The sequence below is a fragment of the Triturus cristatus genome, chromosome 10, assembly GCF_964204655.1.
Source record: "Triturus cristatus chromosome 10, aTriCri1.1, whole genome shotgun sequence".
In the NCBI taxonomy this organism is placed as follows: Eukaryota; Metazoa; Chordata; class Amphibia; order Caudata; family Salamandridae; genus Triturus; species Triturus cristatus.
Genome location: NC_140593.1, coordinates 840,379,126 through 840,402,198, shown reverse-complemented (window position 1 = coordinate 840,402,198; position 23,073 = coordinate 840,379,126). Strand labels below are relative to the sequence as shown.

The 23,073-nt window shown below is 42.1% G+C and overlaps 1 protein-coding gene across 1 annotated transcript in view; it reads left to right on the top strand.

Moving 5' to 3' along the window:
* The window catches only part of CLCN7 (Cl-/H+ antiporter 7), a 236,207-nt gene that overhangs the window by 191,626 nt on the left and 21,508 nt on the right, over nucleotides 1-23,073 (top strand). Inside the window, exons 16-21 of the mRNA XM_085628470.1 lie at nucleotides 4,991-5,084; nucleotides 5,768-5,937; nucleotides 6,602-6,653; nucleotides 8,468-8,595; nucleotides 9,201-9,286; nucleotides 10,666-10,786. Of these exons, the coding sequence (XP_085484596.1) occupies nucleotides 4,991-5,084; nucleotides 5,768-5,937; nucleotides 6,602-6,653; nucleotides 8,468-8,595; nucleotides 9,201-9,286; nucleotides 10,666-10,786 (651 nt within the window). The remainder of the gene's footprint in view (nucleotides 1-4,990; nucleotides 5,085-5,767; nucleotides 5,938-6,601; nucleotides 6,654-8,467; nucleotides 8,596-9,200; nucleotides 9,287-10,665; nucleotides 10,787-23,073) is intronic.

The following is a 23,073-nucleotide window of genomic DNA, read 5'->3' as shown; positions in this document are numbered from 1 at the left end:
TCACATTTACCGATTCATAAATACCGAATTTTACCGATTCGGTATTTATGAATCGGTAAATGTGATGTAGGTAATGATTCGGTAAAGTTTACCGAATCGGAAAAATTCGGAAAATATGAATCGGTATTTACCGATTCGGTAATGAGGCATACCTTCCCATTGATTCCTATGGGCCTGGAGGGAGCATATACAAGGGTGGCAGGGTGTCACATTGACACCCTGTTGCACCCCTGAATCTTGCATGTGTGCACATGTGGCGCACATACATGCCCTAAGGGCATGTATGTCTGCCACATGGCACTCTTAAATCAGCAAAATATTGCTTTTTGCAAGGTATTCGTTATTTATCACCAACCTGTATTTGGTGGTAAATAACGAATTCTTAATACTGACATTCACTCTTTAGAGTGCTCCCTACATTGCATTTCTGGATTCGGTATTTACCGAATCGGTATTTTACCGATTTTCTTAATTTCCGATTCGGTAAATACCGAATCCAGAAATCAGCCCCCTACATAGCAAATGCCTAAATACCGGTCGGTAACGGGATATTTACCGAATTTCGGCCGTTACCGACCGTTATTTGGCTTCCTACATGAGGCCCTTAATGAGGTGTTTTCATTGGCATGAGGCAAAAAGTGTTTGCAGAGTTGGAGCTTGTTTAGCCAAGTGAACCTTTAATTACAACTTTGACGAACCTAAAGCAGTCTTCTCCATAGACCAAAATTGTAAACTTCCAAAAATCTTAGAATTTTACAAAATTGGAATCATTGTAATTCAGTCCTTTGAGTCATCAAAGACCCTTCATCTTAATTTGTGTCTTCTTCACTGAACATTTTCTAGCTCAGCTGCTTTTGCAAGCTAACTGACTGAAATTCTGAAGGTGGTGTTTACACATTGGTCACTGTGTCTGTCCAGTTGATGTCGGAGCTGCAGGTTAAACATGAAAGGCTACTGCCTGATAAACCATTCTTCCCCAGCTTAAGGGTGCCTTCCAAAAAATTTGAAAACATTAATTTTATAGCACACATGCACCAACAATGCTTACAGTGCAGGAGCCATTCACGCAGATAAAGAGGGAGAGAGTTTTCATGGGTGATGGCCTGGGGTTCCGTGTCTTTCTACGGTTGTCCTCTTACTTCCAGACCCCAACAAGTCTGCAGAAACTTTTGGACACCGGTGTCACCCAGAGAGGTTTAACGAACTCCATTGGATCAACAAAAAACTTTACGAAGTCCCAACAGATTTTTGTTTGGCATTCTGCACAGATCATGGACAAGTCTACAACCAAATCTTCTATTGTTTGCTGGATTGTGCAGTGCATACAGCTGTTGTCCTCCCTTTCAAACAAAACATTACTTACTAGATCATGGACAAATTGCCTAAAAAGAAAGCCTCGTCATGAGCTTTCATGGCACGGTCGTATGTGAACACATCCAAGGCTGTAACTTGGTCTTTGGTTCATGCATTCACTAAACTCTACGTGGACTTGTGTACATGAGAAGAGATGACCATGGGGCTGACTTGCTACCACTCCCGCTTCACGCCCAGCACCTTGAAGAAAGTCCAAATCTTAAGTTCGTCTTTGGTTTGGTACTGACTCTGAACCAAAAACTTGACTAATAAAAGAAAACACAGATGAATGCTTCCTAAACTGCTTCCTAAACTACTTCCTAAATTTAAACACTTGTATACTTTCAGAGCAGATGGTGGGCAAAATATTTCTGAAGATGGTAGTTATGTGATGGGGTATTGTGGGCTTGATTCAACATCATCATGAGTCATTTAGACTCGGTCTGCGGTTGCCATCCGATAAAGAAAAAAAGTGTATTCTTTTATAAATATTTTTCCAGAACAGCCTCTTGATCATGGAATAATTGGTATCTTGTGAAACTAGAATTGTCTCAAGCATCAAAACCATTGCGGCATGTTACTTGTTTCTTCCTTAAATGAACGTCATTTACCTTAGAATACATTCATGCTGGAAAGGCTTACCTATATGTAACAGTAGTTCTACAGCTAAATTTAAACCTGAGCCTCCACATCTGCAGTGAAGAGTAGTGTTAAACACTACATTCTGTCATACTTACACGTAACCTCACATGTTCGACTGTGGCAGGGAAGATGTAATATGATAACGTCATGGTCGGAAGGCCATAAAATGTATTTCAAGTAAACAACATGCTTTTCTGAGCTCAACATCTAGATGTAGGATGAAGCATAGCATGTAAATTTCAAACCGTCTCAATCTTCAAAGCATTTGAACGAGAGTAACGTTTTATATACTGAATGTTTGTTGTTACAAGCCTCGGAATAAGACCTTCCAGGAAGAGAATCTTCTTTCCAAAGTATGTTGGTTAATCAGATGAAATTCCTACATTGTCTAAAAGTATCTTATTAAATTGTTCTGTGTTACCTTAAGTTCTGCGTTTGTTTAAACTTTGTGCAAAAATACAGATTGTCAAAATATCACCATTAGAAAAAAGTTACTGTACAAAAATGTAATTTAAATTCTGAAATACAGCTAAACCCATTTATTATCTACTATAGAATAAGGTTAATATATTATTCTAATTCAATTTCTAATGTATTTGAGTACAAGTGCCTGACTGTTGATTTAGGTGTATGTCAAAACTTTGGTAGGAGTAAACCTAAGATTTTACAGTCTTTATTTTGTTTTGCCACTCTGTTTTTAAAGTTGTGTATGCTGCCTCTCTAGACTTACCTGGCATGAAACCTCCAGCATTTGCCAAAATATGCAGTGCTTTAGCCCAACTTGTTCAGAAATCTAAGTTTATGCAGAAAATGAATAAGTGCTGTAAACAGTTTTATTTTCATTCTGCTGGAAACTGCTAACATATAAACAGAATCTAGCTTGGAGCCAAGCAACAAAAGAGAAGATGTAACTAGAAGAAACATTTTCTTTAGATACCTCAGCTGAGAAGAAATATAATTGCATTGTGCAGATTCCCTGTGTTGCTGTTTTGTTCATTTCAAATTGAAAGTAGAACATTTTGTCTCTTCTTCTAAATACTTACTTTTAGTGATTTAGTAATAAATAGATGTTATTCTCCTTTAGAAAACAAAAATGCAGTAATTTCACTATATCTTCCAAGCTCTATCCATACTCTTAAAGGAATCAGTTTTCCATACCCTCAAGAGCTTATTCATTTCTGAAATACAGCGAAGGACGGGAGAAGCCAAGGGTGTCCTACAAGGTCCTATACCGACCTATAGAGAAGGGAGGCTTAGCCCTTCTGGATGTTCGCTCTTACTACTTGGCATCCCAGCTCTAAACCCTGGCAGACAGGATTTCGAGAGGATCCGAGAAAGCCTGGGTCCATATGGACAGAGCCCTTGAGTGCTCATCCCTATAGGATCTGGTGTGGAAACCCAGAGGCAAAAGGCAAAAGGCAAGCCAGCGCTTAGCAACCCAACAAATACAGTCTTAAAAGTATGAGATGAAGCAAACAAGAAACTGGGCTTGACTTCCTATCCCTCTCTTTATACTTCCATCTATTTTAACCCCGCCTTCGCTCTTGCCTTCTCATTGCACCCCTTCAACACCTGGCGTAGTAGTGGATGCCTAAGGGTGAGGGATATGTACGAGGGGGCATCGTTAAATCTTTTACTGAATGTAAACGGAAACATCATTTAGAGGAGTCAGATTGTGATGCAGATAATTGCAGCACTGGTTATCACATCCAACCGTTAAAGTAGCTGCTCTGCACAAACTGACCCATATAGAGCGATTTGGTAGGCCGGCGACAGGTAAAAGAGGAGTCACATCCTTATTTAATCAAGAACAACAAACAATCACCCATATGCCGGTACATGGGATACATCTATGAACCATAAACTAGGAGAACAACAATGGGCACGTGTCGCAAGATCTGCACAAGAACGCCCACAGTATCCTAGCTAAAGAGGCCCTGTAGAAATTGCTGTATGACTGGTATATGTATCCAGCTAAACTACGTAAATATTGCAACACAACCAGTCCACCGTGCTGGAGTGAATGTGAAGGGGTGGGCGATCTCACCCACTTTTGGTGATCATGTCCAAAGATAAACCATATTGAAAGGAGGTACAGGCCGGGTTGCATGCGGTTTTGGGCCACCCTTCTCCCAGAGAGCTTTGCATAGGTGCTTTTTGGGGCATGAAAGCAACGTGCAATATTAGTCGAGAAGTGACAAGTTTATTGCATAGAAATGCATGGGGGCCGAAAAGCCAGCTATAGTGGTATCTTGAAATATTAAAGACCCCTGGGATGTTAACCAGTGGCACTCTCTGCTCTGGAATCTCTTGGCAGTGGAAAGATTGACATTTTATATGGCAGATAATACTAAAGGCTGTGCAATCTTTTAATAGCCTCTGCTAAACTATCTTATGGAGGGAGCCGCTGCGTGGATGTATCCACTGGGCCTTCGAGCACTGAACTTATTTTAATGACACTTCAATGGAGATAGGGAGGAGAGAAGAAATTGGACTTTAAAAAGCCTCCTGTGGGGGTGGTGAGTTACCTGCAAGTGCAACCTATTACTGGTGGTAGCTTAGGCTTTTTACTGAGCTCATTAATTCTTGCTTTGATCTAACAAGCCCTACACCAGGGAGGGAAGGGAGGACTGCTTTGAGGGTGGTTGGGGGTGTTTTTTCTTCATTTCATACTGTATATCTAAAAAAAAAAAAAAGTCTTCTTCCACAGCAACCAGCTGTAACACACCCCATGTATTTAAAGAGAACCATACACAATTGGAGCATGGACTTGATATGTGTCTGTAACATATACACTATTGGTAAATCAATAAACAATGGTTAGAAAAAAGGAAACAATTGCCACTGACCGGGTACAGTACTGCTGGCTGCAAATGTACACTTTTGTGGCTTGAATCTATCCCCACGTACAGCTACCATTACTCCCCAAATTGAGTCTGAATTCTTTCCAGTATGATCACTTCTCTGATGACGACTTCTTCATATTTCACAACAGCTCTTCTGTTCTGATGGAGAATACAATTCAATGGCCACTGCCTTCTTCAACACACCGGAAAGAAGTGTGCGCAGCCTCTTCCATGAACCAGCAGGTCTGTGACCCTTCCAGTCTACAGCTCTTTAATGCGCTTTGCCTTCCTGAAACCTCTAACAGAGAAATGTACACAATTTCATATCATCATGCCCTTTATTTTATCTTTATTTGCACAAAGGCTCCTGGTTGAATGGGAATAAGACTACATTATGCTACAGGGAAACATCAACTTTAATATAGAGAGAACAATTGAATTCCCAGCGGGTATTACTGTTAACGCAGTATATGACTCTTCCATTGATTGTATCCTTAGCACCACTCGCAACCGAAGTCAGAAGAAGTCATTGTAAATGATAGACTTGGGTCTGCCACATAGGCACTCATTTGTCACTGAAAGACCAATCCTGTGCTCTACTTCTCTGTAAGGAAGTTGCATTGACAGTACTCTTAGATCAAGAGAGTAAGTTATATTGCCAATGTTAAATGTGCCTCACCCTGTCTGAGGGAGTCTGAGTATTACTTCAGATCTAATCTCACCCCTAGTCTTCTGAAGCCATTGTAAGGGTGTTTCACTCTCCAGTTGCTGTAGGTATTGTTTAAGGACTGCCCACTCGACTTTTCTTGGGTTTTAAATATTGCGGGAGCATAACTCTGGTCGAGTGTTTAAGGTGTTCGATGCTTCGTAGAGTCAGGATGGAGCAGCCAAAAGAATGGCCATTTAACTCTTCCTTCTTTTCTTAGGTTCTTTTAATCCTCTCACCCTTGGCCTGTTCACAATCGTGTATTTCTTCTTGGCTTGCTGGACGTATGGCCTCACTGTGTCGGCAGGAGTCTTCATTCCATCTCTTCTAATTGGGGCCGCCTGGGGAAGACTGTTTGGCATCTTGCTATCCTCAATACGTGGTGGAGTTGTGAGTGTCCTCTCACCACTTTAGTGTGATTTCACTTAACATAGGGGGGTGTGCTGTGATGTGGGCATTGAGTGTCTCGTGTCATTTTTGACAGGTACTTCTCTGTGTGTATGTGATAGAACTGTTTGTTCCTGTGTTTGTAATGTTCTGATGCTTGGCCATGTGTTGATGGTTCTTCACGTGCCACAGTGGTTGCCCTTTTTTCTTACCAAGTCATTGGAGTGGGTTCTTATTCTGATTAGTGTTATGTAATTGCAAAGTTTGTGTCTAGTCATTGAGATGATAACAAACTAAGATTGCCTTTCCCTTAGTGTAGCATGTGTAGTATGTTGAAATGTCTGAAGGAATACCACATAAATATCAAAGATGCAGTGCTATATCTTGTATATTCGATGAAATATCTATTGCTTTAATGAAACCACCATTGCTTTAAGTGTGCATAAAGTCCCCATTTGTTTTCTCCCTTCCCTTTGCTCTTCTTCTTCTGCTCTCTTCTGGCCCATTAACCTCACTGCCAATTGTTTATTCCTGCTTTCCCCTAAGTCAAGCTCCCCTAAATGCTTGCCTTTTATGTTGCTATGCCTTTCTGTGCACCTGTTGGACATGGATGCCCTGCTGAAGAGTAATTATGATATCACTCCTTTGTGTCTTATTTGTTTTTCAGACCTGGGCTGACCCTGGCAAGTATGCTCTTATGGGAGCAGCTGCCCAGCTGGGTAAGTGGGCCTCTTGGTTAACATTGGTCGTCGGTTACTTGTGCATGGTAGAGCTGTTAACCTGTGAGACTTCTCCACAAACACTAGTAGTTATGCAATCATTTGCGCCCATCGACCTTGCTAGGGGATTGTGAATCTTCTGACGTGCCCTCCCCATACAACAATCTTATCTTTGGATAGCATTTTGCTGATTTGACTGAGGAGCCAGACCTCCAATGTGATTCTCTCCCTTCAAACATAAATGCAGTAGTTTTGTAGTCCTGCACTGCTACATTACAAAATGCACCAGCCAGTGTTTGCTTGAAGGTATTGCAGAACTCCGTGAGAGAGAGATATAATACAGAGCACTCGGAGCTGCTGTGCTCAGTGGTCACAGTTCACGATCCAAGTATACTGATCCAGTGGGTTCACACTTGAGATGCAAACTGGGGTCCATAGAACTTGTGTTTTTTATGGCTGGGTGACATTTTAGGGAAGGAAGGTGTGAGCAAATTATTGTCCCACGATTAAGATCTGCACATTAAGATGTTTTTACAGCATAGTTTTACTCTGATGAGAGAGGCTCACCCAAAATGGATGTGCCCCTCATTATGGACCTGCAGCTAAGACTTGTTGCTTATCTGTCCTGGTGGCTGCAAAGGACTATATTTATTTTGAGAGGGTGCTCAACCAGTTACATAAGCTCTAGGTTTCTCTTTAGTACCCTTTGACAACAATAATGTAAAGTGCTTTATTGTTCTGCTTAACTGCTACCATGGTATGCAGAGCATCCTGGAGCTGTGTAATTATCAGGGGTGTTTTGAAATGACTAGTAATTTGCAGATTAGATTCGTTTTTTTCCTTTTGGTATTCAGTGCCTATGTCACCCTCTCAAACACCAGTGGAGCCACCTGTGTTTTATATTGGAATTGTTCCATTGTACCAGTTCTGTCCATCCCCGTTTCCTTCAAATTATGCTGGAGTTTGCAGGTATGTGTTGACTTTTTTCAAACAAAAGATAGTGCTTGGGAGCAGTGTATGAGGCCCTAGATAGCCAGCAGGGCTTTGATAGTGAGTTATATTTGCTGGACGTAGATGGTCACTACAGCATTGATGAAGCAGGGGGAACTGCCAAGTCCTTTGCTGAATGGCTTCCAAGTGGAGTCTCCTTATTGCATAGCACATCAGCTAATATTTGGCATCATTGTTCAGTCGGAGACTTTTACAGTGGTGCTGTACAGTGGATGTTATATCAGAATAGGGGTTAGAGAGGTTTTTGTCGGGACACCTAAAAAGTCAAATTATGGCGAGCCTGTTGGCATTACCTAAAAATTCAAGAGCCCCTAAAAATATACAAAACTTAAACTTCACAGCTTGGAACAAACTGTACATCCCTTGGCTGGTGAACATTAAAACCATTACACTGTATATGTGTTGTTCTCCAGAGGCACATGTCTGAAAAGTATCTGCTTACTGTGCCAGAGATGATTTTGCTAGGCACGGCCAGGGCTTCATTTCCGCCGTTCAGACGAGGTGAGAGGCAAGAGCGCAATCGGAGCCAGTGACTGTCCAGCATTCAGTGTTCAGAACTGTCATAGAAGCTCCATTGCAGGCACAACAACAAGTGGATGAATTAGATTGCATATGGTGGTTGACATCCAATGAGAACCATTTGGGTGCAGCGTCTCCTTTAAATTGTATGTGGATTAGATTTGCTTTGAAAGTTGCACAGCAGGGGACTTTTCTCTGCCATCTCCAACCATCTTCCTAAACTGATTGTCTTTGTACTTCAAATCGGAGGCTGCCTGTGATGACATACTCCCTCTTTTATTCAGGTGGTATTGTGAGGATGACACTGAGTCTGACTGTCATTATGGTTGAAGCCACCAGCAATGTCACCTATGGCTTCCCAATCATGCTGGTCCTGATGACAGCTAAAATTGTTGGGGATTATTTTATTGAGGTAAGACATTCATTGTTTGTGCTTGAAGGATGTTGTGAGGCACTAATCTGAAGTCGTCTGGTGAATTGGATTTAGAACAATGGATCATGCCATTTCACTAGTAAATAGCCATGCCACTCAAGGGTAACTTAGTTACTTATTCAGTACAGGACTGATTTACTGTTACTGTCTTGTGTTTTCCAATAGTTGACCGCTTTAAAGATGGTTTATTTGTTTACCATGCAAGACTAACCTTTGTGATCTCAGAGGTAACTGCAGTCGGGTGGCCAGAGCTTGTATTGTGTGCATCACATGCACGATCACTTTAGTATTAACTGGGTGTCCCACTAAGAATTATAAAATCTTAGCAATGGATGTACAGTGTAAGGCTCTGTCTGTAATCTGTAATATATACTATAGATCTGTCTTAAAAGATTTGTTAAACACGTAGTCTATTTCTGCTGTCTACTGCAGTCCATATTTCTAAGATTTGTATAAGATGTTAAAGCTGTGTTGTCTGAATTATTTAAGATTTATCAACCTTCTCTGTACTCTGTGACTGAGTGTTTTTAAGGAAAATATTGTCTAATGCTTTGAGAAATGTTTTCATTCTTTACACATTCCAGGGTCTGTACGACATTCACATCCAGCTCCAGAGTGTTCCATTTCTGCACTGGGAAGCACCCGTGACATCACACTCCCTCACCTCCAGGTAAAAACTGAGAACACTCACTTCTGCTTTAGAATGGTTAGTTAAGTGGCCCAGTTCACGCACAGTTATGAATTTGAATTGTTTTAAATGATAGCTCTAATGAATGTACATACTTGAGGCAAATTGTATATAATAGGTGAAAACTGACCTAGTAGGGAAATAGTTTGACTTTACTGTCAATATATCAGTTTGGTAGGACTTCTACACATGCAACTGGGATTGAATCCTTTACTTTATGGACTAGTCCCCTTTGCCAGATTGTCCTATACAGGCGTTTTAGGTCCTTGTTACTGCTGTGACTTCATCCTTGGTAGAACTTCTTGGTTGACAGTGTTGGGTAGTTGAGTTCTTAATGTAATCACGGCTCAGCATGTAAGCTTGACCCTTGGCAAGGTTAATGGAATCAGAGTGAACATTTTTAATGTAGTGCCTTGAATCACAATAATAGTAATGTTGATTTATTTAGAGGTTCAAATTTGTGTTTGGTAGGTTAATGTTTACATTTTTCATGTTTACACATAGTAAGGTTTCCCCAGTACTTCCAATATGTCCTCCTCTCTTCCCCGCACCCCTTTTAATCTGGGACTGCTTCGGTACCTCCTCACTTTGTTTGATTTGCACATCTGGTTCTTTTACCCTGTGATTTTACCCTGGACTTTATATGGGGCTATATTAGTTACAATTTATTTTTATTTCTAGCTTATTGTTTGTCTTTTTATTTTTTTATTTCGAGATTTTCACTGTATACGTATTTGGTGAGAAACAAGGGGAACTATGCACTAATGCAGGTTGCTTTCATTACTTTAGTTGGTGATGTAGAAAATTGACAGGCTAATATATTGACTTATTCTTTTGCTGCTTACCAAGTTAAAGAGAATACTTTTGTCCCTTCCTGTTTAGTCGCTAATCAAGAGGAACAGAGGATAAGCACTGCACTTTTTCTTTTTCATAGCATGCTGTACCTTAGTTACTTATAGACTGATGAACATTTATCTGACATAGCACTACTTACATAGTCTTTAATTTCCTCTACAGAAGGCTAGAACAATTCAAAGGTGGCAGACGTAGGGACCAAGTCGGGCTACAGAAAGCTTTATATAGTACAAGAATTACATTGGAGCAGATTTTGACAACATGGGTGGACGTTTACGGATGGGTATGGAGAAAGGGAGAAAGGCAGGAGTGCTGGTAGAAGATGCATACACGTTTAGGTATAAAGGAATAGGCTAGCTTCACTTGGAGTACTATACATGTCTGTCAGTACCCTCTTGTATTAGTACACTTGCGACATCTGCTTCCTGCTGTGTAGATTCAGATTTGTTGATGTATATCTACTGTCATGCTCCTGTCATCATTTAGATACCCTTTGCTTCTTTTAGGGAGGTGATGAGCGCACCAGTCACCTGTCTGAAGAGGATGGAGAAAGTGGGAATCATTGTGGATATCCTTAGCGACACATCATCCAACCACAATGGTTTTCCTGTAGTGGAGAACAAACCTGTGAGTCTGTCCTTCTACAGATTCTTCATCAACATGCTGATATATAAATGCTATTCTATACGATGCATTTCATTCTGCTTAAATTGTTGAGCTACAGACAAACTAATTTGGTAATCATGTAACTGTTGCTAGTTGATATTTTTGAGTGTCTCTACATAGTCTGCTGAGAACTTTGATTGAGATATTTTGGTTGTGCAAGGACGTAAAATAGCCTTAACTAAATTTCCTGATTAATGATTTTAAACTTTATTTCTGGGTAGCCTACATTCCCACACACTGTAAGTAACTTTGTCTTCCTCTTGGAGGTTCCATAGATTTTATCCCTGAGGAGATCTACAAGGCTTGCTCAGTAAACTCTGACCTGTCTGCTGTATATGGACAGTCTCTTGACCCATTGTGTGCATGTGTGACACCCCAGCTTCCTTCATAGACCTACCAAACCTTCTTGGGTCCACTGATGAATTTTCATAAGATTACGACTTCTATTCTTCTTCTGTTTCAAGTCGGGGACTTCACCCAGAGGGATGGGGAGGCTGCAAGCACTTTTCATAAGTTCCTATTCATAAGACTGGCTCCTTGCCTATGGAAGAGACTACTCCACTTTTATACAAGTACTTGTAGAGAATCAGACATACTCCGTGTCTATGAAAAAGAGTTTTGATGTATACTTCTACCTTCCGATTCCTGACCAGATGAATGTCCCAGATACCAGACTGGATCTATAAAAGTTGAAATAGCACTCCTGCAACCATGAGTTATGTGCCTCACAACATGTGACATCGCAGAATTGCATTTGGCACCACCCAGTCGACCTGAGGGTGCTTTTGCATAGATGTAGAGCTGCTACCCACTAGAACTTTGTTTAATAAATTAAAATATTTGGTGGTGTCTTTAGGGAAAACATCCTACATGAGGTCAGGATCTCATACATGTAATTCCTGTTACTCTCGGAGGTCCTTTTTTGACTCTGTTGGTGTCTGCCTTTGGGATATGGATCATGCGCATGCATCCCGGTGTCCTTTTGGTTGTAGCTTCTTGGATTCGATGGCTGTCTAGAAGGGTAGGGTGGAATGTTTTGTCAACCTCGTGGAGCAATGGAGTTGTTTTCTGTTAAGATCCCGTTTTTTTACTGGTACAGGAGGACAGTTTAGTTACTAGTGAAGTATTCCTCCACCAAGTTTAAGGAGTATGTGTTGAAAGGGCAATTCTTCTTACTCTTGACTTTGCGCCTGGTTGCAGTTCTGGTCAGCAGGCATGTTGCCTGACTTCGGCCTGAGCCCGGTACCAATGCCCAGCTCTGTTCTGGTTCGGCATCTGATGCTGCCAGACCGCACCTTCCTCTTTTAACTCCTGGCACTGACCCCACTAAAGTGGCAGTGCTCACCAAAGCTTAATTGGCTGTTTTCTATCTTCCTCCAGCTCCCTCAGATGCGCCTTTGTGGCCCGAGGCACCTGTGGGACGTTCAAATGTGCCCCTGCTGACACTTTCTACACACATTATGATCAGAGACGTTTTAATGCATGGGCAAAGTGGGCTCTGGCCCAGGGCCCCAGCCTTTCAGGGGGCCCCCTGACAGTCAGCTCCATTCTCCAGAGTTTTGCCCTAATGACCTTGAATATTTCCTAAACAGTTTGTTTTAAATTCTGTTTTCCGTTTATTTATTTCTTATGTACCTGATGTGTGAGAGTCTAGTACAGCCATTTTGCAGAGAAATTGTGTGTTTATGTTTCATGCAATATACATAAAAAACGTTTATTTTAGATCAAAACAAGGCCTAACATATAAGAAATGGGAGGGCGTCACAGAGATTATTTGTAGTAATATTGCTGCTGTGTTACAATATTGAAAACACACATAACTATCCCTGAATATTAGATGTAAACACATTCAGGGCTTTATTTATGAGAAGTGATGCATCGCTGTGTGAAAACAGGGATGCGTCACTTCTTAGTGCTCCCTCGTTGCGACATGATGGATGTGTCATATTTACTGTACGACGCATCATGTCGCAAGGAGTTACAGATATGTCAGTATTTCTGACGAATCTGTATGCGCAAAAGTGATGCATTGCTGGGGTGTGGCTGAAAATAGACGCAACTCCAGCAATGTGTCCTTTCACATGGGGCAAGCCCCATGTGAAAGGGCCTGCATCAGTCTTATGCCTGCTGGGTGTGGCAGGTGTAAGTTATTGACGCAATGGTGTCCTAGAAGTGGCGCACTGAGTTCTCATAGATTTCAATGCACCACTTTTACGAGGCATTTTGCGGGGCAACACCCACCCTGCATACATTATGCCTGGCGCATGTATAATGCAGTGCAGGGGTTTACAAAGTGAAGCATCTGCCTAGATGCGTCACTTTGTAAATAGGGCGTAACATTGCACATATTTTATGCTGCCGGTGCGTCACAAAAAGTGACGCACCAGCGGCATTAAAAGTGAAGCAAAGCCTCATAAATAAGGCGCTTAGAATTTGGATGAGTTTTCCTTTGCACTGTCAGGGACCTAATGAAATGAAATTGTGTATTTAATAAAGCACGCAGCTACTCAGACTAGAGTGTCCTGGCGCATGACAGTGGGAGGAAAACATGCGTAAAAGACCCATCAGTTATCAAAAAGCCAGGTTTTTAAGTTCTTTCATGAAAGAGAGTAGGTATGTGGTTAGTCTCAGAGACTCAGGGAGGCTATTCCACAATTTTGGGCCTAGAAAGCCGTGGGATCTCCCTCCAATGCGGGCACTGCATATTTTAGGCATGATGGCCAGGTTGGCATTGGAAGAATTTAGGGGTCTAGCTGTTGTGTAGCGATTAACGCGCTTATTTATGTAGCCGGCCCCTAAGCCATGGAAAGCTTTAAAGAAGATGGTCATCGCTTTGAAGCCGATCCGTTCTTTTATGCGGAGAGACTTAAGAATAGGGGTCATACTAGATCTGGGTTTAGGTCTCAGGATGGCTCTGGCCGCCGCGTATTGTAGGCGCTGGATAAGGGATTTGGGAAGACAGAGGTACAAGCTGTTGACATAGTCAAGCTTTGATGTCACCAGAGTCTGCACCACGATCTTTCTGCTCTCAAGCGGTAACAGTGGCAGGAGTTTTTTTTAGCATCCAGAGTATGCCAAAGCAAGTGCCATTTAGATTTTGGATTTGAAAGCACATGGAGAGTGTCTTGTCTATGACAATTCCTACGTTTTTGACTTTCTCCTTTTCAGCGGGCGGGGCGGCAGATCTTTTGGCCACCAAGCACTCCAGTCAGGCGTTTATGGATTACCAAAGAAAACAACTTCAGTTTTGTCAGGATTGCACTTCAGCTGATTGATCTTAACCCCTTCAGTGCCCGCCCCTTTCCCCGCCCTGTGCCGGCCGTTGCATTAGCGGGCGGGGTCTATGACGAGCTGGACTCGTCATGGGCACAGCGCAACCGCGGCCCATGACGAGTCCAGCTCGTCATGGGCACTGAAGGGGTTAAGCCAGTTAAAAACCTTTGTGAGGCAAGACCTAATCATTGCCCTGTCAAAGTCGGTCCCTTTTTCACACATAAAAATCAGCTGAGTGCCATCAGCATAGGAACCAATTTTGGCGCCCTCTTCCTCTACCAGAAATACAAGGGGGATAGATATATATTAAAAAGGGTAGGACTGAGAATGGAGCCCTGAGGGACACCTACTTCATGGCCGGAACTGGGGATGAGAAAGGGGGGAGCCAGATGTCCTGAGATCTATTTGCCAAGAAGGATGACATCCATGTTAAGGCGGTCCCCCCCCAGACCGATGTTAGCAAGTCTCTCCAGGAGCCTCTCATGTGAGACCATATCGAAGGCCGCCGACGTATCGAGCAGTATCAGAACAGTCTTGCCTCCCTGGTCCAGCTTACCCTTGAGAAATTCAGTCACTTCCAGCAGAGCGGACTCCATACTCTAGTTAGCCCTATAACCGGATTGGGACTCATGAAGGAGCTTCCCATCTTCAATGTGTTTTTGGAGGGCCTTGTTTACATGCTTCTCTAGTACTCTGGAGAGGGTCGGAAGAAGGGAGATTGGCCTGTAGTTGGCAGGGTCCGTCGGTTTGGCGTTAGCCTTTTTTATCAATTGAAGAATCTTAACATTCTTCCATAATTTCTGCATGTTGCCTGAGGAGAGAGAAGCATTAAACAGCGGGTTTACTGTGGGTATTATGGTGGGAGCTAATAGGTTCAAGATATTCCCTGAAGATGGGTCAGTAGGAGAGCCAGACTTAATGCTTTGGAGAGGGGTCAGTGACTCTTCAAGCTGAAACTCAGGGAAAGCTAGTAAAGATGGAGGATCCAAGAGGTGAAATTTGCTATTAGAACTAAGGTAGAAGGCTGTATTAAGCGTAGTAATAACATTTCCAATAGCACTGGGAGGTCTGTAAATCAGAAATCCAGCTATGCTATGATGGGGGGGATAAGGTACAGCAGAAGCCTAAGCAGTCTAGTTTTTTATTGTAAATTATGGCAACACCTCCCTCCTTCCCATTCGATCGGTGCCTCCTAAGAATGTTATAACCCGTAGGGATGGCCGAGGTGATAGTAGGGTTGGAGGCTTCAGACAGACAGGTCTCAGTGAGAAATAAAAGATCAGACTGTTAGTCTCAAAGTAGGCCATAAATGTATGGTTCATGCTTTTGTATAGAGTGACAATTTAAAAGGGTGGCCTTTAAGTCCTCTGTTTTCTTATTGTTTTTACACTTATTGTTGCGTGGGAGGATATTGGGTGCGAGTTTCCTGGGCTGGAGGAGAGTCCAGTTGCACTTATTGCATCGAAAGTCTACCTCCAACCTCGGATCAGCGGCTGTACAGTGACATAATGGTAGCCGCCTAAGGCTAAGCAGTTTTTCCCTATTGCAATATAGTGGAAGAAACTCACCGGAGGGGAACTGGGCAGCATGGCCTGCGCTGAATGCCTCCGGGCGCAGACAGGCTTACCTTCGGCGCCAGCGGCGCGCCCGCTGTGCACGTCCACTTAGCGCGTCCGTTTGCATCGGGAATATATAGACTAATGCCTATGATGCAAACTGGATCGCCAACGCAGCTGAGGAAGCGGAAACTTCATAGGCATAAGTGAGGAGCTCGATAGTAGCCCCGGCCCTCCGCACAATCGGCGTATCAGCCACGGCGGACCAGGACTGGAGGAAAAGCGAGATGCGAATTGAAGCAGCTAAGGAGGTGTAGGCAAGCAGAATCAAGTAAAGTGCAAGTGCGCATAGGTAGGAGAAATTGTTAAAAAGCGCAGAGTAATTCAGCCAGACATATACAATTTAAAGTAATAAAGTAATAACCTAGTAGCAGGGCAGGGAACACTAAATCCTACAGCTATCAGCTGCGCGCATCCGTTAGCATCGGGAATATATAGGCTGATGCCTATGATACAAACTGGATCGCTAGCACAGCTGAGGAAGTGGAAACTGCGTGGGCGGAAGTGAGTAGCCCGATAGTAGCCCCAGCCCTCCACACAATCGGCGTATCAGCAGCAGCGGACCAGGACTGGAGGAAAACCGAAATGTGAATCGGAGCAGCTAAGGAGGGGTTGGCAAGCAGAATCAAGTAAAGTGCAAGGGCGCATAGGTAGGAGGCATTGTTAAAAAGCACAGAGTAATTCAGCCACACATATACAATTTAAAAAAGTATTAAAAACGTAGTAGCAGGGCAGGAAACCCTGAATCCTACACCTGTAAGCTGCACATGTCCATTTACATCGGGAATATATAGGCTAATGTCTATGATGCAGACTGGATCGCTAGCGCAGCTGAGGAAGCGGAAACTGCGTGGGAAACAAGGGCTCAAATTAGATCATAAATTCAAAGGTGTCCTGAACAGGGGCCCCCAAAATATGTTTGGCCCAGGGCCCCCCAAATCCTTAAGATGTCCCTGATTATGATCTACCCCCATTGATGGCATCCTGACAATGAAAGCTCCTCCTTTGCCACCAAATGCCTTGCTGATTGTTTTGGAATTAGTGCCAAAACGTACTTCATCCACAATGCTGTGTTTCGATCTTTTTTCAAAGTTATCTAGAGACAGAGCAGGTTTTGTCACTGTAGAATAGAATGCATGGGGTAGGCTGACCTTCAACATCCTGCTGCCTTTGATTAGGCACCGTTTCAGGACTTCTGTGTACAGGCGGTCTCTAAATGTTGCTCTGAGCTTCCTGTGGAGGACATTCATTCTTTTAAGGTGGTTCTTTGAAATATGTCATCCTTGAAATATGTTTGCTATTTGCAGAGATTAAGATGAGGTATTGACTGAAATCCTTCAGCCCTGGGTTTTATAACTGAGCACTTGTTTCCTTTTAACAAGCACTCCACCCCCTTTCCCCCCTTCCCCCCCCCCCCCCCGTCCCTCCCCGCCCCGGACTCCCCCTCCAGCCCTATGTTGACAATTTGGGTTAAGATCTACTACAACCTTGCTTGTTGCTCGCCCGACTCCTGATGATCCAACATTTATGTCCTGACATCAGTCACCTTAAGGTCTGGTACTTTGGGACCTTTATATCTACAGACAATATTCTTGCTCTTTTCCATCCTCTCAATAAAGTTGAGAATCACAGTGGATTGAGACTGTGTGAAATAGGTTTTTCTTCTGTGGGAACCTTGTTCTTCATGCATCCCATGCCACATGTCTGCTAGTGCACTAATCAAATGCTTTTGGGCTGTGGCACAGATGGTGATTCCCCTTGAGAGAACACATCGGCAAAGTAACTGTTTTGAGTAGTTAAAGATGTTTACAGAGTTTATTTTTAAGAAACTGAACTATCCAGTACAGGTGGGCGAACCAACATAGTTGCATATGAGCCAAGCCCTGAAAATGTTTGCTATTCAAGTTGTGCAAAAAGCATTACGTAAAAATGATATTCTCTTCAAAATTAAACAAAGTATATTTCTTTTGCATGCAGAAGCATTTCCCCTTAGTACATGAGATTATATCACTGCAGTGAGAGGCATTTATTTCAAGTGAATATGAACTTAGTGACATTCATGAACGGCTTGACAATGCTATTAGTAAACGAACAATAAAGTTGGTTGTCATGGGTATAGATTCTTATTATATACCGAGCAACATTATAATCTAATAAATCAAATCCAAGATGTTTTTGTTCAGAGCACACCCTGAGGTGCTCTCAAATATGATAATGAAGAAAAAGGAGGCTTGGTGAAACACAGTATTCACCTAGGACTCACACAATTTGGCCAAGCACCGAAGCCAGGAGTGATCCCATGTTGTTTAGTTTTCCATTGAGCAATTCTCCCTTAAGAGGGGTAGCTCCTGCTCTCTCCTGTTGTGCATCAAAGGTTAATGCTTTTCATTTAATTCTAGATGCATGCCATTAGAGTGTCGATGGCAGGCAGAAGACTCTTGAAAGCTCTGTTCATTTTAGCCTTGAGAATCCGAGACAACCTAGAGCTGAGCCATAGCAAGGCATCTGTCTGTAGCTAGGCTCGATCCTTCATTGGTTTGCACAACTATCCTACCTAGTAGTAAAATGCCACTAGTATTATAATTACAATATACACCACAGTTTAAGAGGCACCTCCATACATTTGTCCCAAAAAAAACAAACAAGTACTGACATACAACAGTCAAGTAATTATATAAACACCAAATGTATATCGGTTATAAATTATTACAGCTTATCATGTGAACAAGTCCATGAATCATTGATTCCATTCAACTTTTAAATGTCCAAAAGTTCTTTATTAGTTAATCTTCCATTCCGCTTTGGTGTTTGGTTGTGTATGGGAATTCTTCTTTGGTTATAGTATGATTAACTTTGTTTTCTATCCGGCCATCAGCAGCTCATAGCAGGCTGTCCTCTAGGGGGTTGTCACTTCCTGAGAGGAATGGAAAATAATGGATGGCAGAATTCCGTGCTTTCCTTTATCTTAGGTTAATTACTGACACAGATGCTTTAGTCCGGTAGTCTAGGTTTGTCCTGTTGGCCCTTCAGAATGTGTTTTTCATTCTTTAGTCCTGCAGACCCATGTACCGGGTATCGTTGATTTTCAACTTACAGTACTTCTGTTTGGTGTGGCTTTATCACTTAATGTCCTTACAAAGTTCACCCTCTTGATATCCTCACTTTCAGGTTTCATCCAACACCTCTAATTAGTAACTGGGTTATTGGTGAGTGCCTTGAAGTTCTCGGGGTAGGATTCCACTATTTCAGAAGGTGGCGTTTATTTACAAGATGGCATGACTCATGGTTCCAGTATTGGCCACAATTCATTCAAACTTACTTGTATCACTGTTTTACAGGGTTGCTTCATCTGGAGGAGTTTCAATCAATACTTTCAGTGGAATAACTCTGTAGTGGTTGATCTCTGGAAGATTTTCTCCTGTTGGGTGAAACTTTGATTCACATTGCTCAACTTCTCCTATTCTTCCACTTCTCAGTAAGGAGACATTCATTTTAGAACTGGAGCAAGTGTTACATTTACAGCAAACTATTCAAAGAGGGTTGTCACTTACCTTCATTACGTTTCTTTCTATGTTCTTTAATTTTCCACTTTTGCTAAGGATGGATCGCCTCTTTTTTTAGGAGGAATAGGTTCTTCATAAGAATATTCATGCCTAGTTGTCTCATTACTGGAACTAAATGGAGACGACATTGGGTAATCTGCTTTGCGTCTGTGGTGTTGAATGTCCACTTTCCTGCATGCTGCTCCACTATCAAGATTGCATGTGATAGTAACAAGACCCACCTTGCTTAGGGAGCAGAGGAGAAGACATTTCTACCCCCAGGTAAAGCTATCGAGTGTAGAGTGCTTCATATAGTCCTTGAACCAACAAGTTTTTCTGGGATTTTCTTTTCTCTCAGCCAGTTGTTTTCTTTTTGGAGATTGGCTCATGCTTTTTTTTTTGCCATTTTCATCCGACCTCATGGTAGCCAGGTTTGGTCCTTGCTTCTAAAGGTATCATGATGTGGGCCCACAGACAGTTGTTTTATGGCTCTTCTCTTTTATGTGTGCATTTTTCTGAGCTTTACGCCTGTCTTGCATGTTTAGGAGTTCCATATTCTGGGGACCATTCATAGGGTAGTGAATGGGGCTCATAATAACAGAGTATTAGGTTTTCGGTCTGTGCACCATTCATGCATAGCAAACTCAAGCTTTCCTTTAACGCCCAGTCCTAGCACAAGTTAATGTTGTTTGGATTCCCCAGACACTTTTCCAAGCTTACGTGGGGTTGTGTCTCGTCCTTGGCATAAATTTGAAAGTTCACCTAGTAGAGCTCAAGAAACTGTGCCAGGTGGCATTTAAAGATATTACAAATAATTTGCAGAATGTGGGATCCTCTAGGAATGCTACAAGATGTCTGGTTGATTCAATGAATTACATTCTTACTCTTTGGTTTGTGAGAATGTTTGGACCCATTTCAGTACAACCGTTTTATCCCCCGAAGGGTTTACAAAGCGCTCAGGTTTGCATTTGGTACCTGGGCATCCCCTTGAAGTGCATGGTTGAAAAATGTATTGGTTGTAGAATGGGCACTTAGGGAGGAGTTGGGTGAGGCGCATGAAGTTTTGTGTGGTGACGGTGCTGTGCTCAAATATGAAGTGCTGCAAAGCGTGTTAAAATCGAAATAATTACCTATCTGCAACTACATGTCAGGTGCTTTAAGGAGCCAGTTAATATGTCATATGGAGGTTATCATGAGTCACAGAGGCCCAACTACAGGCAGAGTAGCCAGAAGGCGACCACAAGTATATTTATAGTGTACATGAAACTACTTGTAACCCAGGTGATGTAGGGCGCTGCCCCAGGAAATAGCATTCACAGCTGTGGGCTCACTCAGAAATAATGTGAAGGCATTTTTATTGGAGTTGGTGTTACAAGGTGACCGTGATAGTCTGCAACATGGTGATACTGTAGGATAATTGGTTGGTTAAACATAAGTAATGATTGGAGGAAGAGCTCAGAAGAGACATGGATATGAGAGAAACAAGTAGAGGTTTTGTAGACTGTTTCCAGTCTGTGAGAGGCCAAAGCATAAAAGCTGCCTTTAACCTTTCTGCCCTTCTTCTAGACACCTAAGTTGGATTCCCGGAGTTAGATGTTTGGAGGAGTTGGTGGAAGGGGAAAGAGGAGCTGTGACCATTTCAATATGATGTCCAGACAGGAAAGATAGAGGGTTATGTGGTAGCAACAGGTGTAGGTCTGGGGTCAAAATGTCTTATTTATCAGACTTTAAAAGTTGACTACCTGTAAGAAAGAAAAAAAATAATCCAACAGATCAAATGCACATTGGCTTTGGGTGAGCCAATAGTTTTCACCAAAAAAATGACGATAGTACGGTCCACTAATAGGCACATTAAAGTACATGCAACAGTTTGCCCCAACAATTTTGGTACCAAATAAAAATCAACTTTTGCAGACAAAATGAAAGAAAATCCTTGGGAGAAGTACTCTTTTTAAAAAAAAATTACTGATGATTTCAGGGCAATGTTTTCTGGTGGTGATTACACAGGGGGTGGGAAGCTGGAGCTTCACCTTCTTGGCAACCTTCTTGGCTCAATTTGCCTGTCTTTTCAGCAGTATTGTGTGGCTGACTATCTTAAGCAGCAGAAATGTCAAGGAGTATGGGAGCAATTAGATAATCGTTGAAGCAGAAGGAGCTCGTGCTTCATATGGAGAAAGTGATTTCATTCTACATAAGATGGAATTGGTCTCGTCGCCTCACTTTTCATGAGATAAGGGAGTTTGGAGAAAGGCTGGTTGTTAACAGTGTTTTTGGGTCTGCAGATTTTTTTTTCCAGTGTGTTTGATGATAACTTGTTTTATAGGGCCAGGAACAATTCTGGAGAAAAGTGTGGCATTTTTCATGATAGTTGTCTCTTACAGAACAAGGGTCAACAATAGAGTTGGTTGATTGTTTTGAGGGCCCGGTTTATACCCTCAAATTTCCAAACGTTTAAAAGGGGTGAAAATGGATTGTCATGAAGGAGGTGAAATTGGAGGGGTAGCAAAGCTGTTTGGACTGTTAGTCACCGATTGGAATAATTTTACTCTCCAGGAACTTGGGAAGGTCTTTGCAGCGTTGTTTGGGCACAGAACTTTTAGGGTGTCTTTGTGAGACAGATCCTGAAAATAATTGAGCATTTTCTTCATTTAATTGGGGGCCACATACAGATTTGAGGAAACAAACCTTTTTGCATCCCCTGATGGCATTTTTATACTTCTCATTATATGGCGTTTACCATTGCTGTTCCAAGTTCCAATTGGTCTGTTTCTGCTCAGCAATTTCCTGACTAAACTACTTGTTAGTGGATTCCGAGTCCTCTCTGGATTTATCAGAAGCTAGAATTTTTAGAGTGTATGTGTTGAGTTTGAGATTGTTGTGGATTGGTCTTAGTATGGTTTTATTTGTCGCCTAACAATGTGCTCTAAATTTTAAAATATGGAAACTTTAAAGGATTCAAATGTCCATGAAGAATGGAGTAACTCTCAAGAGGACTTTTAGAAGACAAGCCCGCTGACTTAGTGTGAAGGGTTAACACACATAAAGCAAAGGGCCATCATTTTTTGTTGTTGTAAGTTTTCACTGTTTTCTGAAATAAATGACTTTGGCAGACAGATTTTAAGATTTATTCAGACCTTCCAGAGAAAAGCACTTGCAGCCTTTCCACCTGTTAGACAGATCAGTAGAAAAAAAGGATTAGTGCACAAACTTGCAGACCTTTTCTTAGTCATAATGGAAGCTCTCTGTTCTTAAATAGATTACAATCTGTTAAGTAGACTACCTGTTTGAAATCTGCTGGGTTGACTACCTGTTTGAAATCTGCTGCAGGAATCCAGTTCTATCAGACTGGATCCCAGTCGTAAGAAAGCTATTCAGATTTCTTCACGCTTGTGTTGTGCTTTCAGATCAGTAGATGCTTAGAAGACGTAAACAGTTTTATTTCTTCCAGTTAAAATCTTTTTTCTGTAAGATCTCAAAATGTCAAGCAACCTCGCCAACTTCCCATTTTGTTCACAAACTTTAGTTCATTTTTGATCCATGGACAGAACAGAATGTGCTTCATGGGCAGAGTAAAGTTTTATTTATTACTTCTTCCTTATTTTGAGCAAGGACAAGCTAAAAGGGGGATATCTTCAAGCACTTTGTAAGCCTTAAAGTTCCTGTGGAAGGATTGCATCCACAACCTGATTGTGTTAAAGTTTATATCCAATTGAGGGATGAGACTGAATGCATGCTCTGAATCACATCCTGCTGTATGTGGTTAGATAATGGTTTGGGAGCTTCTCTAATGGCAATCTTTGGTCCTAAAAGAAACAGT